At 41.3% G+C, this 22,541-nt stretch overlaps 1 protein-coding gene across 2 annotated transcripts in view; it reads left to right on the top strand.

The window, feature by feature from the left end:
* grin2aa (glutamate receptor, ionotropic, N-methyl D-aspartate 2A, a) overlaps nucleotides 1-22,541 on the top strand; it is a 170,983-nt gene that overhangs the window by 100,459 nt on the left and 47,983 nt on the right. For both annotated transcript variants that reach the window (XM_043712001.1, XM_043711999.1), the window contains exons 6-8: nucleotides 1,802-1,927; nucleotides 7,882-8,111; nucleotides 12,138-12,298. In XM_043712001.1, coding sequence (XP_043567936.1) covers nucleotides 1,802-1,927; nucleotides 7,882-8,111; nucleotides 12,138-12,298 — 517 coding nt within the window. The remainder of the gene's footprint in view (nucleotides 1-1,801; nucleotides 1,928-7,881; nucleotides 8,112-12,137; nucleotides 12,299-22,541) is intronic.

The following is a 22,541-nucleotide window of genomic DNA, read 5'->3' as shown; positions in this document are numbered from 1 at the left end:
GTTGAATTGCTCAACCTCCTCGCGGGAGCACGAGGTGGCGCCAATGCAGTCATCAATGTAGCGGAGGAAGAGGTGGGGAGTGGTGCCGGTGTAATTACGGAAGATCAACTGCTCTATGTAGCCAACAAAGAGACAGGCATAGCTGGGGCCCATACGTGTGCCCATGGCTACGTAACAGACCCTTCCCCCCACCACCAATCGTTTAGTGATTGGTCTGAAGAGGGCATGAGATTCTAGCACCTCATGTAATTGATCCTATTCTCTCCAGCCTTATGACTCTTTGAGAACTCAGCCCTGCTCCGATGTTGGTAGCTCATACATCTTCCATTTCTTTTACAGCTGACTTCAGCCTCAATACTGGAGTTCCTTCCCTAAATGTCTTGGCTTTTCCACCTCACTACTAGCCTTTGAAGATCTCCATCAAATCTTCCTTCTGAACAGACTTTTCCCCACCCTTCTGACTATTAGTCTTCTAAGTTTAGTCTTTACTTTTGTCTGTTTATGCCCCTGTGAAGGAACCTAGATGATTTTGCCACTTTAACGGTTAAAAATACTTTAACGGTAAATGAAAGTATTTTTTGTTGTCTTTCCATTTGGGCTTTACAATTTACAAAGTAACTGGAAATTGTGGACATCTTTTCAGACTTCTCTCATGTGTCTCTTAGCATTTTGTACACCGAAATGCACAGTCAGGACACATCTTGCTTATTTCTTTACCTTTCTCCTTCAGTGAGATAGTACGAGATAATGACCACAATCCATACTGGCACCTTGTCACTTGGGGAAATGATGCTAACCAAGATGAGCACTTTCTATCCAAAATCCACTAATTGAGGCAATAAAATGAACTTAGTGCATAAGGTCTAATATTTTAATTGCACAATGAGCTGCCTTGCAATGGTCAAACAATCGATGTCGTTGTTTTAATGCAATTATAAAGACAGATTGACACAAAAACTGAAATTGCTGAAAAATCTCAGCAGGTGTGGTAACATCTATGGTGAGGAATCAGAGTTAATGGTTTGTAAACGATAAACAATAGGTGGAAATAGAGACCAAAGAGACAGAAAAAAATCAGTTGGACATAGAGCCCGAAGATAGATTGTTCATTAAAAGAAAGGCCTGTATATTGTTGTGAAGTAGTACAGTGTGCATTGAAATTATTATTATTATTTAGCAGATGCAAATCCCTGAAGCAAAGTGTTAGCCTCCCAATTTGCTGAGGTTAAAGTAATTAATTTGCCACTTAGTCTCACTCCTTGGAAATGTGCAGCATAGTCTATCTCTCTCCACACGTGAATAAGGGTTTTGCACTGAGACCCTAGTGATGATGGTTGGCTGAACATAGGCTTTGGCTCATTTTGAATCAGTTTAGCAAGGACCAGTCTCAAAGTGGAGGTTCAAAGCCTGCCATTCAATAGAAGAAACTTGGTCATACGAAATTTGTTAGTGATTCCCATTTTTCCTATTCCTTGATCCAAAGGATGTCTTGCTGGTGTAATGTTAGAGATGCTTCCTTTTGTTAAACCATCATGTTCAATCCCATATGCCTTCTCCGTTTTACATTTGAGCAAACAAAAGTCTTACTTTAAGTAAACATTTTCCCAATGGTTTCCACTGAGCTACGGTCAATTCGGACGGCAATATATTTTTAAACAGTATGTTGCCATCCACAGGATTGTGCTATTCACTTTTGCCAATGCTATAGTGGCCAATGGTTTTCCTTACGATGTGTTCTTGAATTTGTTTTCAATGAATGATTTATGGAATTACTTCAGGCTTTATCTCTGCTTTCTTCCAGAGCCCTTTAGTGCTGCTGTGTGGGTCATGATGTTTGTCACACTGCTCATTGTGTCTGCTATTGCAGTTTTTGCATTTGAGTACTTCAGCCCAGTAGGGTACAACAGAAATTTGGCAAAAGGCAAAGGTAAGCTGAATACTTTTATCTTGTTTCTTTTCTTCTTTGGTGTAAAACTGTGAAAATGAGCACATTTCCTCATGTTGCAGTGCATTACAAATTACATAGTAGGTGCTGATCCTTAGATTTTCGGGTAACATTGATTATTAACTCTATGCCTAGCAGAACACTTGGATTGGATGAAAGAAAGCTCATAATAATTCACAACATGAGATTTGTCTTCTGTTTCAGGGACATAGCACAGTTCTTCTGTGTTCAAAAACATGAACTAAAGAAAATAATTACTTGCAATTTATAAAGCATCATTCACAACCACAGCATGTTTTTTTTTAATATAGTGAAATACCATTGAAATATTGCTCAGAAAAGATGCATTTTATTGAAGCTTTTCATCTTGCAGTAAACGGCAATCTGCAAGAGTGAAAATGGCTAGAGAAACTCAGCAGGTCTGGCAGCATTTGTGAAGAGAAAACCGAGTCCAGTCAGAACTGAACTTAAAATGTTAACTTTGTTTGCTCTCCACAAATGCCAGCAGGCCTGCTGAGTTTCTCCAGCCATTTCTGTTGTTGTTTTCTTTCAGATCTCCAGCATCTGTAGTTCTTTGGTTTATTACAATTTGCAAGAATATCCATAATTAACAATAGACAATAGACAATAGGTGCAGGAGCAGGCCATTCTGCCCTTCAAGCCTGCAACACCATTCAATATGATCATGGCTGATCATCCTTAATCAGTATCCTGTTCCTGCCTTATCTCCATAACCCTTGATTCCAGGAATTGACCTCATGAACCTATGCTGCACTCCCTCAATAGCCAGAATGTCTTTCCTCAAATTTGGAGACCAGAACTGCACGCAGTACTCCAGGTGTGGTCTCACCAGAGTCCTGTACAGCTGCAGAAGAACCTCTTTGCTTCTATACTCAATCCCTCTTGTTATGAAGGCCAACATACTATTAGCCTTCTTCACTACCTGCTATACCTGCATGCTTACCTTCATTGACTGGTGTACAAGAACACCCAGATCTCTTTGTACTGCCCCTTTACCTAAATTGATTCCATTTAGGTAGTAATCTGCCTTCCTGTTCTTGCCACCAAAGTGGACAACCATACATTTATCCACATTAAACTACATTTCCTATCAGCCAACCAACTTTCAATCCAAGTTAGTACTTTGCCCCCAATACCATGTGCCCTAATTTTGCTCACTAACCTCCTGTGTGGGACTTTATCAAAAGCTTTCTGAAAGTCCAGGTACACTACATCTACTGGATCTCCCTCGTCCATCTTCAGAGTTACATCCTCAAAAAATTCCAGAAGATTAGTCAAGCATGATTTCCCCTTCATAAATCCATGCTGGCTCTGACCTATCCTGTTACTACTATCCAGATGCATTTCCCCATGGCATCACCTCTACCAATCCAATTTCCCAGTGCTAATCCATGTTCTTCTCACATTCAGTGTAAGACGTTAAAAAAATAGAACAATTGGCCATTCAGCCCCTCAACCCTCCTCCACCATTCAATAAGATCATGGCTAATCCGACATTCCTCATTTTCTCTTGCCTACATAACCTTTGATTCCCTACTCTGATCTCAAGAACCCAGCTATCTCAGCCTTAAATAGAAATAAGGAACATATCTCCACAGGTATTTGAATTAAGGACTTCCAAGACTCACAAACCACTGAGAGAAGAAATTCCTCCACATCTCAGTCTGAAATTAGTGTCCTTTCTCCTGAGACTATGCCCTCTGGTCCTAGATTCTCATGTGGAGGAAACATCTCCACATTTAACCTGTCACGCACCTTAAGAATGACATATATATTTTAATGAGATTAACTTTTATTCTTCTAAATTCCAGTTGGATAGAGTCCCAACCTGTTTAGTCTTTATTCACAAGACAATCCCTCATACCGGGGATCATCCTTGTGAACCTCCTCTGAACTGCCTCCAATGAGTTGATGTCTTTCCTTAGATAAGTGGACCAAAACTGCTCATAGTTTTCCAGATGTGGTCTCACCAACACCTTGTACAGTTGCCGTAAGACTTCCCTACTCATTCTAGTGCAATGGCAAATTATTAGCCCTCATTGAAAAGCACAGATTAGCCAGTCATTAACACACTGCTGCTTGTGAAATCTTGGGTATTTTCCTACATCATGGTGGTAACGACATTTCAAGAATGCTTAATTAAAATGCTTTGAGATATCCAGACCTTGAGAAGGACAGAATCATATCTTTATCCGGTTAAAAAGAAGCATCCAGTAATCTGAGCTGCAAATTATACATTTATTTTGCAAACTACTGCTGAAATTATTATCCAAACATAGTGCAGCCTGTCATTTCCAAATCCTGGATGATATGTCTTATGCAGAGAATATCGAGCATTATTCTGAATGGTTTCTTGATAATGTTCTAAGTGAAATTAGCTCGATGCTGCCAACAATTGCCTTGTATGTCAAGCAGCCATCTGGCTTGGTAATAAAGTATTTGTACTCTTAGGGAAATGCAGTTTTTTTAAAGGACTAAAATAACACAAAAAAACTGTGGATGCAGGAAATCTGGAACAAACACAGAAAGTGGTGGTGAAACTCAGGAAGTCTGGCAGCATCTCTGGAGAGAGAGAAAACAAATTAATGTTTTGAATCCTGTCACCCTTTGTCAAAACTCACAACTGTTATAGAATCACAGAGTCATACAGCACAGAAATATACCCTTTGGTCTGACAGTTCATGCCGACCACGTTTCCAAACTAAAGTCGCTCCACCTCCCTGCACTCGGTCCATATCCCTCCAAACATTTCTTATTCATGTACTTATCCAAATACCTTTTAAATGCTGTAACTGTACCCGCTTCCACCACTTCCTCTGGAAGTTCATTCCACACACGAACTACTCTCTGTATGAAAAAACTGTCCCTCGTCTTTTTAAAATCTTTCTCCTCTCACCATAAAAATATGGCCCCTAGTCTTGAAATCTTCCACCTGAGAGAAAAGACTCCTGCCACTTACCTTATCTATACCCTTCATGATTTTATAAACCTCTATAAGGTCACCCCTCAATCTCCTACGCCCCAGTGGAAAAATGTCCCAGCCTCTCCTTATAACTCAATCCCTGCATTCCCAGCAATATCTTGGAAAATCTGTTCTTAACCCTCCCCAGTTTAATAATATCCTTCCAATAACAGGGCAACCAGAACTGCACACAGTACTCCAGAGGGACTTCACTAATGTCCTTTACAAACTCAACATGGCATTCCAGCTCCGATACTCAAAAGTATGACCAATGAAGGCAAACATGTAAAATGCCTTCTTAGCCACCCTAAGTACTGAGAGCAGCCTCTGCATTGAATTGGGAGACCAGCAATAATTACAAGGCAGTCTCCCACTGGCAAGCTGGAGGTCTGTCAACTCACTCGAGTCACTATTAATCACATGAATCTAAAAGGGGGCAGCCTGTGTGATGACCATTCCCCTCTGCAGTGATGAGCTGTGGGTATTTCTGATGTTTAAAACTTCAGTGGACACCAAAGATGGCTCCACTACATGCTCACCCTCTCGTAACTGCTTCTGCAGCATCCATTTCTCCCAGTGACAATTAATGAAATCATACATAGGCACTAAAATAATGGCTGAATGATAAGATCATGCCCTAACAATTGGCAGTTCTGAGAACGGACTTGCGTTTAAAGAATTCCTTGCTCCACCTCAGCAAGTCCCAAAGAATTTCAAATCCAAAGAGATTTTCTTTATTTTTTTCCCTCTCGTTTGTTTATTCTCTGTCACTGTGTCAGAGAGAGTCATAGATTCACAGAGTCATACTGCATAGAAACAGGCCCTTTGGCCCACCATCTCTATGCTGACCAACAAACACCAAACTGCACTAATCCCATTTACTTGGCCCATTGCCTACAGTGCCCTGGCATTTTCAGTGCTCACCCAGATGCCTCTTAAATGATTCAAGATTATCTGCCTCCACCACCCTTTCAGGCAGAACGTTCTATATTTCCATTGCCCTCAGTGAAAAAATAATACTTCAGGTCTTCTCTATTACACTTCCTCCTCACTTTAAATCTATTGTTCTTCTAAGAGCAGAGAGAAAGAGACCATAGAGTAAGTAGAAAGAAGGTTGAAGAAGAAACCACAGGTTTGTGATAACTGTCCCAGCGAAGAGTAATTTCAAATATGAAGATAGATTGGTGTGGGCTGGTACTGTTCTCTTTGGTGAATAGAGGGCCCGCAAGGTGAACTGATAGAAGTATTCAAAATCATGATAGGTCTAAGCAGAGAAAATGTGGCACGAGAAAAAATATTTTCATACAAGTGGTTAGTGTCAGGAATGCACTGTCTGAGATTACAGTGGAGACAGGTTCAATCAAGTAATTCAGAAGAGAATTTGACTGTTATTTGAATGGAAGAATGTGCAGGATAATGGGGAGAAAACAGGAGAATGGGTCATGAGGAGAGATGTTCATTTGGAGAGCCTGTCCAAACACAGACACCTGAATGGACTTCTGTGCTGTACCAATTCTGTGATTCTGTGAATTCTGAGAAAGAGTAGGGAGAGGAATGATTGGTTCAGCCAGCGATGCCAGTGCATTGAAGGAGACATTTAGTCAAGGATGCAGACATTTGTGGAAAAATAATTCCTAATATTTAAGACAGACTTGGAGTGAAACTATAGTTGGTAGTGAACTTGAAAGTTCTACCTGTGTTCTGAAGTGGCAGATGACATGATGATAGCTGTTTTCCAGTTTAAAGCTCATCTTCATTATGATACTGGGCATCATGAACATATCCAAACCTCTACTGCCTTTCTTCATTCCTCTAACTGCTGGCGTTTCTTCTTTCCAGCTTTGATACATTGCGGAGAATATTTCAGAAACTGAGGCAATTGCTGGCCCCTGATGCTATCAATGAGGAGAAATGTCTTCACCCAGAGAGTGGTGAACCTGTGTAATTCTCTGCCATGGAAAGCGGTTAGGGCCGAAACATTGAATATTTTCAAAAAGGAGTTAGGTCTAAAGGGATTAAAGGATATGGGGCAAAATCAGGAACAGAGTACTGAGTTGGATGATTAGCCATGATCATATTTAATGATATAACAGACTTGAAGGACCGTATAAGCGGCAGCTGTTATTTGCTATGTTTCTATGTTGCATCCACATTCTTCAAAGATCATGTTGTAACATTTTATTTCCAACCTGTTCAGCATTCATTCATTCATTTGCTTTCTCAGGGAGATTCCATTTCTGCTGTGTACATTGTTGTTGCCATGCCTGTGATTTATCTTGGGTTTTACAATCACCTGTGCAGTTTTCCACTAGCTGCACTTCATATATTTTCTTATTAAGGGACTGAGAAAATAAAAGCTCTTTATGCTATTCATTCATCACTGACACTAGTAAACAAGAAGTTGTCTCCAAAATGAAGTTTTTTACTTATCAAGGAATTATTATAGACTGCAGTGAGAACTCAGTGTGAAATACTTCCATTCAAGAAAATGACACCTAGGACTTGCTTAAAGTGAATAACTCTTTCAAATAGATTTAAGCAGGGAGCTACAGACAATGAAAGTTCAGTGCAATATTTATCTGTGACCAAACTTAGCTGTGAAGCTGCCTTCTCCTTTAAAGATAATGGGAGAAAGTGAGGACTGCAGATGCTGGAGATCAGAGTCGAGAGTGTAGTGTTGGAAAAGCACAGCAGGTCAGGCAGCATCTGAGGAGCAGGAGAATCGACGTTTCGGGCATAAGCCCTTCATCAGGCTTCGTAAGTATAAAGGTCAAGGCTTCTGAAAGAACAGCATGAGATAATAAGTTGGAACGAGGGTGGATTTTGAAGCAATGGCAAAAGAAAGTTTTACTCTTGAAGCGCACCATCTTACTGAGTGTTTTGTGAAGCCTTATTTGGAAGATTCTCCCTTTGTGGAAAGCATGTTTTCATGTACTTTGATCTTTATTTGCAGCTCTGCATGGTCCATCATTCACAATTGGCAAAGCAATATGGCTCCTTTGGGGCTTAGTCTTCAACAATTCTGTGCCTGTAGAGAATCCGAGAGGAACGACAAGTAAAATAATTGTCTCAGTATGGGCGTTCTTTGCGGTGATATTTCTGGCCAGTTATACTGCCAATCTGGCTGCTTTTATGATCCAGGAGGAGTTTGTGGACCAAGTGACTGGACTCAGTGATAAAAAGGTAATCGTTGCTTTCATTACTTGTTGGTGTAGTCTTCCACTAACAATCACTCAAGTCCACCACTGAGTGTCAAAGCACATCCTTAAATGTCTTTGAGTTGATTTGTTACTGGCTATAAAATTCTGATAACATTTCTGCAGTATATGTTTTTGTTGCGAGTGCAGCAGAGTGACAAATGGGACTTGAAAAATGAGGCAAACTTTGGGTTAGGATTGGATTGCTTCATCTTTCAGCAGCTGAGAGGTACTCTGATGGTGAGAGGGATAAGGGGTGAGGGAGGACAAATCCTGCATTTGCAGCTACACAATAAGGGGGCATATCTGGGGCAATTCCTGATAGTGGAGAACTCACGACAGTTCCACTGAGGCACTTAATAGGACCCCAGACAAAAGTAAATTATCCTGGAGACAATGAATTCCTTATAGAGTCATAGAGATGTACAGCATGGAAACAGACCCTTCGGTCCAACCCGTCCATGCCGACCAGTTATCCCAACCCAATCTAGTCCCACCTGCCAACACCCGGCCCATATCCCTCCAAACCCTTCCTATTCATATACCCATCCAAATGCCTCTTAAATATTGCAGTTGTACCAGCCTCTACCACTTCCTCTGGCAGCTCATTCCATACCCGTACCACCCTCTGTGTGAAAAAGTTGTCCCTTAGATCTCTTTTATATCTCAAATCCTCCAACCCTGGCAACATCCTTGGAAATCTCTTCTGAACCCTTTCAAGTTTCACAACATCTTTCCAGTAGGAAGGAGACCAAAATTGCACGCAATATTCCAATAGTGGCCGAACCAATGTCCTGTACAGCTGCATGTTTCCATTCAGTTGAATATTTTTAACAGCTTCCACTATCTTCAGCCCAGGAAACTGTTCTTAAGTCTCTTTGCAAATAGGTGTGGAAGAGGTAACAGTTGTGGGTCAGAGAGTGAGCAGAAAAGATAATCCAATGGGAGAGTCAAAGGCCTTTTGATGCCCAGGGGATGGGAATAAATTCTTTCACTGGTCTCACCTTCAGAAACAGTAAGATGTATTCGAATCACAGAGTCATACAGCATAGAAACAGACCCTTCAGTCCAACCAGCCATGCTGACCATAATCCCAAACTAAACTAGTCCCACCTGATTGCGCTTGACCCATAACCCTCCAAACGTTTCCTGGTCATCTACTTATCTAAACATCTTTTAAATGTTGTAACTGTAGCTGCACCTACCACTTCCTCTGGAAATTCATTCCATACACGAACCATTCTCTGTGTAAAACAGAATTGCCAGCCATGTCTTTTTTAAAATCTTTCCTCTCTCACTTTAAAAGTATAAGTCCAGGTCTATGGATGTAGAACGCAGGTTGCAGAAATCGCATGTGCAATTCTTTATGAAGTTGGAAGGTCAGGGATCTTTCACCTGTTTGTCTTGCCCAATCCCAGTCAGAATGCTGGCTCCTGGCTCCCAGTCTAAGTTATCCTGAGTGCTGGTGAGTGTGAAGACAGCTTTACTGACCCTCGTTACAATTTACAGTTTGACCAGTTAAAGTTGGATTTTATGGAAAAAAGGACAGAAAAATTATGATAGGGATGATAATTGCATAGAATTGGGAACAATCAATTTGGGATTGGAAACTGAAATCGTAAGATTTTTGGTCATTTTCCTGCCAGAAAACTTGCCCTATAACAATGCAAAAGATGATATTGAAATTCTCCTTGCTAGGTTTTGGATATTCACTGAATGAGGACATTGTGCCCACTGGCCCACTTTTAAAAATTTTCAAACGCTGTGTGCCTAAAATTGAACATCAAAACATTTGTCACTTCAGCTTTTGAAGAGCACTTTCAGCTGATCGCTGAGAATGCAGCAATTCTCTTTTCAACCTTTGTGTAACTAGTCATTTAGCAGTACAATGTTGACATTCCTGACCCATTTTAAGCATTGTTATGAACAGATCGAGCTTATCTATTGTACTGCGTGGTATGCAGTCTGTGATGTTGCAGTGCCTGCAATTTCCTGTAGTGACAATGATGAATTGCTCTGGCCCAGCAGGCAGTATATCTCAATGGTAGCACTTCCCTTATTTTAAAAAAAAAGTACTTGAGCCAATAAGGCTTCCTGAAATCTATTCTAAACTGGTGAAAATTAAAACGTTTTTCCTATTACATGTAGGGAGTTGTGTTGCTACACTTGCATACTAATTCACTGGAGCAAAGATAGATTTCATGCCACAGGTTCTTGCTCCACGAGTTCTGTGCCGTTGAGGGAGTGTCAACCATACAGTCGGCACTTGGGGGTGGAGGAAGCGAATTCAGAGAATGGGAGAATGACCAATAGGGACCCTTACGCCTCTGCTGTGCTTTCTTGCTCTGAGTTGAACAAATTGGAGATGTTGACTTAAACTTGTTGGTGAGACAGTACAGTGGGCAGTGTGGAATTATCTAAAAGAGAATAAAATCAGAGGAGAAATAACATTCCAAAGAATCAAATACACATTTAAAACACTGATGAAAATATTCTTTTGCACCTGAATCTGGGGGTGGCGTGTTTCAACAATACACAGTGGCCAAAATTAAAAGCAAGAGTGAGTTCAAAAGAATGCCAAGGCTAGGTTTCTGGGAATACAGGTTCAAATCCCCCCACCACAACGAGTGAAACTTAAAAGCAATTAATAAATTTGTGATTAAAAACTAGTCCCAGTAGGAATGAACATGAAACTGTCTCAGTTGTTGTAAAAAACTGTTTGGTTCTCTAATGGCATTTAGGGAAGGAAATCTAACATCCTTACCTGGTCTAGCCAATGTGTGACTGGACCCACAGCAATGTGACTGACTCTTAACCACCCTCTGAAATTTTCCAGCAAAACACTTAGTTCAAGGGCAGTTTGGGATGGGCAACAATTGCAGGCCTTGCCAGTGATGCCCACATCCTGTGAAACTGTACTCGTAATAAAAAGAACAATCATTGCTATTAACCTGATCTATGCTGTGTGAATTGAAGTTCTGCCCATAACTGAACCAAATATGTCTGACCATAAATCATCTGAAACCTAAAGTTGAATTGCTGAGAGAAAGTAAGGAAGCAAGTTGAATGCAGATTTTACAATGTTGTGATAGACAGCCACAACATTGATAAGAATCTATCTGATTTATACTCATCAAAAAATGATACAGCTACAAGGCATGAATAGGATGCAACAACATATGAAGAGGAACTTTATTAATACTTAATATACTGATATGTTGTTTGTATTGGTTTTCTCCTTTGATTTTAGAAGTTATACTTTTGAACCCAACATTTGTAAAATGGCTAAGGTTTAATGTACCAGAATATGTTTTAAGCTATCACCTTAAAACAGAATGTAAAGTGAAATCAATTGCTATAAAGCTCCATGCCGGCAGGAGATTATAAACACATCCTTTAGGGATGCTTTCGCCCTTCATCATCTGGTTACATTGTTCAATTAAAATTAGATTAGATTAGATTAGATTACAGTGTGGAAACAAGCCCTTCGGCCCAACAAGTCCACACCGACCCGCCGAAGCGCAACCCACCCGTACCCCTACATTTACCCCTTACCTAACACTACGGGCAATTTAGCATGGCCAATTCACCTGACATCTTTGGACTGTGGGAGGAAACCGGAGCACCCAGAGGAAACCCACGCAGACACGGGGAGAACGTGCAAACTCCACACAGTCAGTCGCCTGAGGTGGGAATTGAACCCGGGTCTCTGGCGCTGTGAGGCAGCAGTGCTAACCACTGGGCCACCGTGCCGCCCACAAATGTATCACTCTGGCTCTCTCTGACAGAGTTAATATCGAAGGCATGGGTCTAACCTGCCTGTCTAGGAGACACAAACCTTTCAATGTTTTACACATCAATACGCAACTACAAACTGATGCTCTTTGATCTCTATGCCCCTTATTATTTACTACAGGAATGCTAAAACTGTGAGAATGAAAAAGACTATTCCATTCCATTGTTTTGAGAATCATTCTAAAGCTATTCACAGTGGCTTTTCTGTCTCTTACAGTTTCAGAGGCCGTATGATCATTCGCCACCTTTTCGATTTGGCACTGTTCCGAATGGCAGCACTGAGAGAAATATTCGAAATAATTACCCTGATATGCATGCCTATATGTCCAAGTACAACCAGAAAGGAGTACAAGATGCCTTGGTCAGCCTGAAGACTGGGTAAGTATTAGCTAATACCTACTGCTTTATCCAACAGCAAAGGTCAGGAGCCCAAATTCAACATGTCCAAAACTAAATTTTATATAGGCTTTTTCCTAATGTGGTTTCTGATTGTAAAATGTTCTTCAGTTTTGATTTATACATGCAATGTGCAAAGAAACCATGATAAGCATTTCTAAATCACTGGAAAGGCCTCAGCAAGTGGACAGAGTTCAGTTCTTCAGCAAAGCTGACAAAGCCTTGGAAAAAGTGCAAAGAGGATTTGTGAGGGTGACGATCAAGACAAAAGATTGTAGTGTGCAGGGACTGGAGAAGTTGGGGTTAGCTGCTGTAGAGTAGAGAAGGCCAAGTGGAGATTTAATAGAGACATTCAAAATTGAGAAGGTTTGGTTAACTAATTAAGGAGGAGCTGTTTCCTTTAAACTTTGAAATTAATAACCTTTAAGAAGTAAACAGATGAGCACTTGAAATGTCATAACATTCAAAGCTATAAGCCAAGTGCTGGAAAATAGGATTAGTGTAGATAGGTCAGTGGGTGAAAAGGCCTCATCTGTGTTGCGTGACTCTTTGACTTTGTGACTGTTTCCACTGACAGGCAGGTAAATTTAAGATAATTGATGAAAGAATTATGGGAGAAATTTGGAGCTTTGTTCACACGGTGAGTTGCAATGATCTTGAATGTGTGACCTAATAGAGTGGTGCAAGGAAATTCAATTGCAACATTCAAAAAGAAATTAAACATCTAACCCCAGCCTTGGAGAGCTCCGGGGAAAGAGCAGGCCACAGTGAGATTAATTTCTATTTCCTAGAATGACCTGGCACAAGGTTAGTGCCACAAATGGCTTCATGTACAACACTTATGTTTGGCTGCATTTGCTCACACAGAGGAGCTTGTGCAGTATGCTGTAGCGAGAAGACACTTGCAATTGTGCTAGAGACTGAGATTTTTTGAAAAGTGTCCGCAGGCATATCTTTGTCACTGTGCTAGCTGGCAATATGGAAGAGACCAAGAGGATGGACCAGGGTTGGGGGAGAATGGACCGGGGTTGGAGGAAGCCTGGAGGGAAGGAAATAGACTCAGAGTAAGAGTGATGGACGGGTGGTGGTGTAAGGTGAAGGGGAGAGAGGTTGGGCAGGGTATATTCTCCCTCCACCTCATCAGCCGTCTCATTCTCTCAATTAAAAAGAAACAAAAACAGGCAATAGTGGACTTCAGATTCTGGTGCTTGGACTCTTCGCGTCTTCAGCTGGCTATTGTCATGTGTGTTTAAATAGTCTTGACGGGTTTCCAGTGGGTGTAAGTCTCACGGATGAAGTTGGAGTTTGGACTTAAATCCTCTTGCAGTAAGAGTCGATTAAACTTCTACTATCAATCTAGTCTGTATAATGCCTCAGCTTGGAACACTTAAAGCTGTTGATTTCAAAAACAGTCTTATTCTGAAAATGGATGAATGATTAAGGAAAATTCTCTCTCCTTATAAAGGTGGCAATTATTTCAAATTGCCTTGGGAGGCATGTTCGACAGCTTATTCCTTTACAGCCATTTCATGCTCTGTATTCGCTAAGACTGGATTTATTCTGATCTGAAACATACCATCGAATTGAAAAGTGCTATTTAAAATAAATTAATTTAGTTTAGAGATCACATCCCATACTAATCCAAATTGCCTGTTTGTCTGGGATATATGCTGACTATTGCTTTCCAAAGAGAGCTTATTTTATTGGTAATCAATATGAATCAAAGCCTGAATTTTCTGCTAACCTCTGCGTATTGTTAGGGTAATAGAGCCCTCTTTTTAAGCTTGAGTCCTGCTAAATGCCAACTGTGTTGAAAGCATTTGTCATTTCTTCACCAGAGAATGAGTTAGGAGGAATAAGTTACATAGACAGGGATGAAAATATTGACTCATGCTGGAGTGCAGTATCACGGATACCAGTAATCCCTTGGTTCCTCAGGCATTTGTCAGCTAAGCGAATGAGTTGGAGAAAGTGAGGACTGCAGATGCTGGAGATCAGAGTTGAGAGTGTGGTGCTGGAAAAGCACAGCCGGTCAGGCAGCATCTGAGGAGCAGGAGAATCAATGTTTCAGGCTGAAGGACTTATGCCCGAAATGTCGATTTTCCTGCTCCTCAGATGATGCCTGACCCGCTCTACTTTTCCAGCACCACACTCTCGACTAAGAGAATGATTAGCCAATTTTCGTCCTCTTTCTGGTTAGGGGCTTAATGGGGGTTGGGACTGGTTTGCAAGGAAAATTGGGGAGCAGCACACATTGCCCTTCATACCGAAGCTGCTGTCGTTCATCCTATCCAGGGTTGCACATTTTCTATCAGGGGCAGGAATCAGCAGATGCGACTGACCCCATGTTATATTTCCTCATCTGTCACCACCCTACAATGAAGCATGGTTCATTCAGGTTTGAAGTCTTCACCACATTAGGGACAGATCTCCTGGCAAATTATTGGCTAGTGGCGATGGGACCTTTCTCAGGGTAGTGCCCACAAGTCCAATTACCTTCAGCTGCTTCATCAATGACCTTCCTCCAAACATAAGGATTGGTGGTTTGTTGGGGATGTTTGCTGATGATTGCTGAAAGAGTCATGATTAAAGAGTCATGACTCTTTAAATACTGGAGCAGACCATGTCCAGATCTTGCTGGATTTGGGCACTATCTAGACCCAAAAATGCCAATGAGCATTTGTGCCACACAAGTGCCAGGCATTGGGCATCTTCAACAAGAGAAAATCTAAACATTGCCGCTTGACATTCAACGGCATTACCATCACTGAAATCCCACTGTTCAGTACATTAGTGCTTTGGAATTCTGAGCATATTTGCCCTCTTGGGTTGGTGATGTCTCTTCTGGCTGGGTCATGTGTATCAAATAGATCATGGGAAGTCATGTTGAGGTTGTATAGGACATTGGTGAGGCCGCTTCTGGAACACTACTGTAGGAACGATATTAAGCGGAAGAGGGTTCAGAAGAGATTTGCCAGGATATCGCTGGGTATGGAAGGTTTGAGTTATAAAGAAAGGCTGCATAGGCTGGGACTTTTCTCACTGGAGTGTAGGAGGTTGAGAGGTGACCTTGTAGAGGTTTATAAAATCATGAGGGGTATAGATAAGGTTAATGGTAGGTGTTTTTTTCCCTAGGATGGGGGATTTCAAGACCAGGAGACATATTTTTAAGGTGCGAGGAGAGAGATTTGAAAAAGACACGAGGGGCAAATGTTTTACACAGAGAGCAGTTCACATGTGAAATGAATTGCCTGAGGAAGTGCTAATGTGGGGGACAGCACGGTAACACAGCGGTTAGCACTGTTGCCTCACAGCGCCGGGTTCAGTTCCTACCTCGGGCGACTGACTGTGTGGAGTTTGCACATTCTCCCCGTGTCTGCGTGGGTTTCCTCCGGGTGCTCCGGTTTCCTCCCACAGTCCAAAGATGTGCAGGTTAGGTGAATTGGCCATGCTAAATTATCCATAGTTAGGTGCATTAATCAGGGATAAATATAGGGAATGGGTCTGAGTGGGTTACTCTTAGGAGTGTTGGTGTGGACTTGTTGGGCCGAAGGGCTTGTTTCCACGCTGTAGGGAATCTAATCAGTTACAACATTTAAAGACATTGAGATAAGTACATGAATAGGAAAGGTTTGGAAGGATCAGGAATAGGCAGGTGGGTCTAGCTTAGTTTGGGATTATGTTCAGCAAGGATGGGTTGGATGGAAGGATCTGTTTCTGTGCTGTTGACTCTATGTATCTATCGAAGACCACTTTCCCAAATTAGTGCTCTATGCAAGCTTGCTATCAGCCGGGAACCATGAGGTTGTCTGTGTCTGCAATAGAAGGATGTCTGCACATGTGAACTAAAGTTGACCAGGATTGAAATGGATGCATGGGAAGTTCTTGCTGTCATCAGAGTGCATGGAGTCCAACTGTTAGGAAGAGCATGGAACAAGGAGAGGTTAAAAAAAAGATCAAATGATAGAGAAAGAGACCCTGGCAGAAGGAAAACTCTTTGTCAATCTCAGCGCAATGCTATTTATTTGTGATTGCTGTGGAAGGGACTGCCAGTGATGAGTCAGCCTCCATGATTCCATTAGAAAATGTTCAATCCAGAGGTAACATATACCCTGGATACAGACCATCAGCTCCCAAGATGAATAGATGCTGACAATCCCTCCAGATTTTGAAATTGAAATCCTGGATGCCCAAGTTTAAGTCATTAATGTAGATCACAAAAGACAGGGGTCCAGGCACTTGGGATCTCCACTATGTATCTTCCTCCAGTCTGAAAAGTGGCTTTTCACCGCTAGTTTCCATTCTATGTAACTTAGCCACTTTTGTTTCCACGTTACTTATGGCTGTCCTGTCCCAGAATGCAGCACATCAGTCTCCGTAACCGCAAAGTGTTCAGCCATCCATCAAGAAGCATCAGGTTAGTCCTGGAACCAACTGTTATTGTCTACCTTCCACAGATAGATACACTTTCGATTTTCTGCTTTCAAGATGGAATTTCTGATTAAAATTCCACTGTGAGAATTTCAATGTATTGGGACCAGTCGGGTAATCGGGAATATCCTGTGATCTGTGCAGATGCATGTTACAGAATAAAGCCATTATCTCATCTTTTTTTATTGAATGATGTTCAGCTTTACTGGCAAGCCTTTTATGTCTCGGAAAATGCGTCTCGGAAGTCTGTAGATATCACTTCAACCACATAGGCCTCATCAATCTTCTGATTTGTCTCAACAAAAACTCAGTCTATTTCATTGAACACCATTTGTACAATGTGTAACAATTCCATTCTCGTTTTCTTTAATTGTCCAACTGACTGTGAATTTAGTCCAAATTATGATTTCTGATAGCTTCCCAGAAACTGAAGTGAAAATGATTGGCTTGTGCTTGTTAGGTTTATCCTTACAGCCTTGACTGAGCAAGGGTGTAACAAACATAATCCTCCAGTCCTCTGGCACCATCCTGTATCTCAAGCAGATTGGAAGATTATGGCCATTTCATGTAGTTGGCTTCCGTACTTCCTTCCTACAGGAGATCACATTAACAAATGAAACATACATGAAATCAAAACACTGCACATTCAGCATCTTTTTACATGGAAGATTTTGGTTTTCTTACACCCTAAATCATCCCAAAAAGAGATTGAAGTTTGAAGTTGTGCAAAATCCTGACTTTGTGAAGGTCTCCAGAGACACTGATCAGACTAAGAGGCGCACTTTGCTGGCAACAGTTAGAGTAATGAATTGTAAGGCCGATAAAGAGCAGCAGAATTACCAAAAAACCCCCCAAAGAATTGTAGATGCTGGAAATCTGAAATAGAATCAGAAATTACTGGAAAAATGGAGCAGGTCTAGCAACATCTGTGGAGAAAAAGCAGAGTCCAGTAACATTTCGGGTCCAGTGACCCTTCATTCTGAATTTCTGATTTTGTAGCAAGACTATTGACTCTGCACTATGCTATGTTTGCCAACTCATCATATCAAATGGTACCTGCCCCCTTTTTCAGCCCCTTAGCTGCAGTCATGTGATCCACTGAGGTCCAAGGAAAATATAAATTCTGGAAAATTCCATTGTAACTCCTTATGGCAATCTCATTCTCTTAGAGGTTACTGTGTAAAGGCTGTCAATGATCTAAGTGGGAGAGACAGAAACCCAATTGCCCATTGCCTCAAAAGCTAATGATTAATTCTGCAAAAATTCCGAACATGTCTCAGGAGTTCAGGTGAGAATGGTGGAAGGGAATTTTCCAGACACACCACTTATAATGACATCTTAAACCTTCTTCCTATAAATCGTTTGATTAAAATTTGATCTCAGTTTTTGGCATATGGTGGCGCACACCATACAGGGCATTTATCCTGCCCGACATAACGATGAAATAATAGGTTGGTGTTACAGGCTGATGTGCAATCCCGATGGTCTTTTTCCACATGATAGCTTACCACATAAATTTTGAAGCAACGACACTTAAACTTGAGATAAATGGCAGTCCTATCCCACGGTGTGTACTGCATTGCAGGCCCAGAATGCGGCACATAAATCTCAATGGCTGCAAGTGTTCAGTCATCCATCTGGTTATATCAAGAAGCATCAGGTTAGTCCTGGAGCCAACTATTGTTGTCTACATTTTATGGTTAGATGCACTTTCAATTTCCTGCTTTCAAGATGGAATTTCTGATTGAAATTCCACCGTTAGAATTTCAATGTATTTGGAATATCCTGTGTTTGGTGCAGATGCACTCGACAGAACAAAGCCATTATCTCATCTTCTTGGCTAGTATTCAAGTGCGTTGCATGATAAATTGTTAGCTAAGTGGGATAGACTGAAATCATTAATAACCTTAAGCACTAGCATACTCTAGTGAGACACACACTGTGCTGTGAGCAATAGTCATCCCAACAGGTTCTATAAAGAACCCTTGGGTTTTTAAATTACAGCATGATATTAGTCTAACTACACAGCTACTTAGAATATCTAATCTGTGAAAGAATTTATATAGACCCTGGAGTGCATGTCTTCTCGGTGTTTAAAGTTAAACTGACTTAGGACATTTATGAAAATCCTGTCATCGATGATCTTTTTTTAAAAAAATGTTGTCAACAAACTGATGGATAGAATATTGATTACAACCCTGGATTAAAATGGCCCACTCCCACCCCCATTCAGGAAGCTAGTCCCATTGATTAGGGAAGTTCCAGCTGCCAAATGGTCTGAATGTCTCCTGGGAATACCCAGAGTGGGAGACCCTGCTCCTGACAATGGGGCACTCACATGTATGTCAGATTTGAACTGGATCAGTCTCTGCTGTGATTTGGTTAGCTGTTTGCTGTCCAGACTGATGCATGAGTCATGATCACTTGACCAAGATCTGAGTGATGTACTAAGGAGTAATCAGCAGCTTTAAAACCCTTATAAACTGTTTAATTCCAAGGGATGGCACTTCTGACAGTCCGGCACTTCCCCAGTACTACGCGAGAGTGTCAGCTGTGATCGCTGGGCTGGTTTCTTAGAATGAGACATGACCCCAGGGCTAGCCTGCTACTGACTGACTCTGGCGGTTAAACCCTTCAGAAATGAAATAAAGAAAACGGCCTGCATTCATACAGCACTTTTCATGACCAGTCCCAACAGCCAAAGAGGTACTTTCGAAGTGTATAGTCTGTTGTAATGCCACCCCGGCACAACTTTCCCCATGCCCTGTCCTCTCTTCCCAACACTGAACCCTTGTTCAAAATCACATGACGCTGTATTGTGTCTGGAACCATGTGCATGCATGCTCCAAAGTGAACATGAATGTGTAGTTCTCCACAGTGGGTCAGCAATCAATGCCTACCCAACACACAGCAGTGCGATAATGACCAGTTCATCTTCTTGTATTGTTGCTTGGCCAGGACATCAAGGGTAAAACTCCTGCTCCTTTTTAAATGGGATCTTTTATATGATACAAATGTATGAATCCGGAGCAGGAGACCATTCAGCACTTTGGGTCTATTCTGCTGCTCAAAAGATCATGGCTGATCTCATTGTAGCCTCAAATCCACATTCTCTGCCTGCCCCCGCACCCCGCCCCCCCATGACCTTTCAGCACCTTTCTTTCATCCAGAATCGATTCACAGCCACCTTAAAAATCTTTAAGGACTCTGTTTCTACTGTCCTTTCAAGATGATGGTTCCAAAGACTCATGACCCTCTGAGAAAAAAAGAATTTTGTTTTAATTCTCTTTGTAATGGGCAACCTCTGACTTTTAAACAGTGAGCCATAGTTCTAGACTCTCCCTTGAGAGGAGACATCCTCTCCGCACCTACCCTTACATTTACCTTGGATGACAATTAAGGGCCTTGGTTTAACAGCTCATCTAAGGGACAGCATGTCTACCCTGCAGCACTCCCTCAGTCTGGCTCTGGTTAGTCATTTAAATTTTGTTTAGTGCTCGAGTTGTCAATGGGAATTCAAACTATTGACCAGAGACTGGAGTGCCCCAGTAACAAAATGACAGTAGATATGGCAATACACAATGAGAGCATTAAAAAAAACACAATAAAAATAAATTCTCAAGTATTTAGTCAAGCTCATTGTGTGAATGGGTTCTCCCAGCAAGGATCTTCCCAGCAGCTTCTGGAAGTTAAGTAATCACAGGCTTGTACCCTGTGATTTTTCTGTCCATTAGGTTTAATAGAATCTACAGGCTGTTGGCACACAATTGTTCTGTTTGCACTTCATGGGAGCACTCGATTGCCTAATCAGCCAAATAATGTCACCTTCTGAAGACACCATCAGTCCTGGAAAGATTTCTGCTCCAACCAAATGATATTGCTCAACGTAATGAATTAATCAAATACCATTAATACATCTCAATAAAAACATGACAGAGGAGGCTCTGTTGAAATCTCACTGGTTTCCTTACCAACATTAACATTTTCAACTGACATTAAATCTTGGGAAGTGGCAGCAATTGCTGACAAGCAAAGACACATTTTTCTAAATCCAGTAAGAGGCTACCACAGATTTACCGCTCTACTTGGGGCCTGTTTCATTTGATAACGTGTGCTCATTAAAATAAATGAATAATAGAAGACAGAGAGTTGGGATAAGGCAGGCATTTTCAGGATAGAAATTTGTAACTAGTGGAGTGCCACAAGGATCAGCGCCTGGGTCCACAATTATTTACAATCTATATCGATGGTTTAGATGAGGAAAGTGAGTATACTGTAGCCGAGTTTGCAGATGACATGAAAAAAGGTGAAAAGGCAAGTGGTGAAGATGACATAAAGAGTTTGCAGAAGGATATAGACAGGTTAAGTAAGTGGGCGAAAACTTGGCAGGTGGAATATAATGTAGAAATGAGTGTGGTTTTGCACTTTGGAAAGATGAGTAGAGGAGCTGAATATTATTTAAATGGAGAAAGACTGCAGAACATTACAGCACAGGGATCTGGAAGTCCTTATGCATGCATCACAAAAAGCTGGCATCCAAATCCAATTGGTAATAGGAAAGGCAAATGAAATGTTGGCCTTTGTTTCAAAGGGACTGAAGTACAAAAGTAGGGAAGTTTTGCCAAAAAATATACAAAGCAGCGGTTAGAGCACAGCTGGAATACAGTGAATATTTTGGGCTCCTCAACTTAGGAAAAATATTTTGGGGTTGGGGGCAATCTAAAGAAGGTTTGCTGGGCTGACCTGCTGTGTTTTTCCAGCGCCACACTTTTTGACTCTGATCTCCAGCATCTGCAGTCCTCACTTTCTCCTGATAACAGGTAAGAAGAAACTGTCTTGTGAGAATACATTGAGTAGGTTGGGCTTGTAATCATTGGAGTGTAGAAGAGTGAAAGGCAACCTTATTGAAACATACAAGATTCTCAGGGGACTTGACAGGCTAAATATAGAGAGGTTGTTTCTCTAGTGGAAGAGTCCAGGACCAGAGGGCATAATTTCAGAATCAGAGGTGACACATTTATGACAGAGATGGGGATGAGTTTCTTCCTCAGAGAGTAGTGAATCTGTGAAATTCTTTACCACAAATTCTGTTGAGGCTATGTCGTCAAGTATATTCAAGACAAATTCTAAATCTGTAATGGAATAAAAGGTTAGGGGGATAAAGCAGGGAAATGGAATTCAGGGTTATCAGCATGATCTCACTGAATGGCAGACTCAGTAGGCTAATTCACCTTTTACTCCAAAGTCTTATGGTCTTATGTATTTAATATTAATTAAGATATCTTCTGTCTTTGTGTGTTTGTGTCTCTGTATCGTTCTGATGTGAATCACTGCATGCTTCCTGTGTCTACATTTCTCTGTCTTGTCTCTTTCAAAATTGTGTTTCTGTTTTCTTTTCAAAGCCTGCTTCTACACTCTTCTCAATTCCAACCCTTTCTAATCCCTGTCGCTTTTCTTTTTCACTGATTCTCTCATGTATTTACTATCGTATCACATTCACCCTTTCTCTAATAGCCCTCTCATGCCCAATGTATCACCTTCCGTCCAGTCTGTCTCTGCTGTCCTGCTCCACTTTCTTCAGATTTATCTCTGTGCTGAATTTCCTTTGCATATTTTACTCTCCACTTTTGCCTCCTTCTCAAATCATTGACTTCAGCTGCTTTATTGCTCCTGTCTGGTTTTGTCATTAATTTCTGCCCTTTTCTTAAATTAACCTCATCTCTCCTTGATTTTGCTTTCCCAGTCTCTTCTCTGTCCTGGGTCCTGTGGAAGTATTCTCTGCTCTCATCCTACT

This window comes from Chiloscyllium plagiosum, chromosome 21 (assembly GCF_004010195.1).
Source record: "Chiloscyllium plagiosum isolate BGI_BamShark_2017 chromosome 21, ASM401019v2, whole genome shotgun sequence".
NCBI lineage: Eukaryota > Metazoa > Chordata > Chondrichthyes > Orectolobiformes > Hemiscylliidae > Chiloscyllium > Chiloscyllium plagiosum.
Note: the sequence above shows the minus strand (reverse complement) of the source record. Positions and strands in the feature narration are given on the sequence as shown.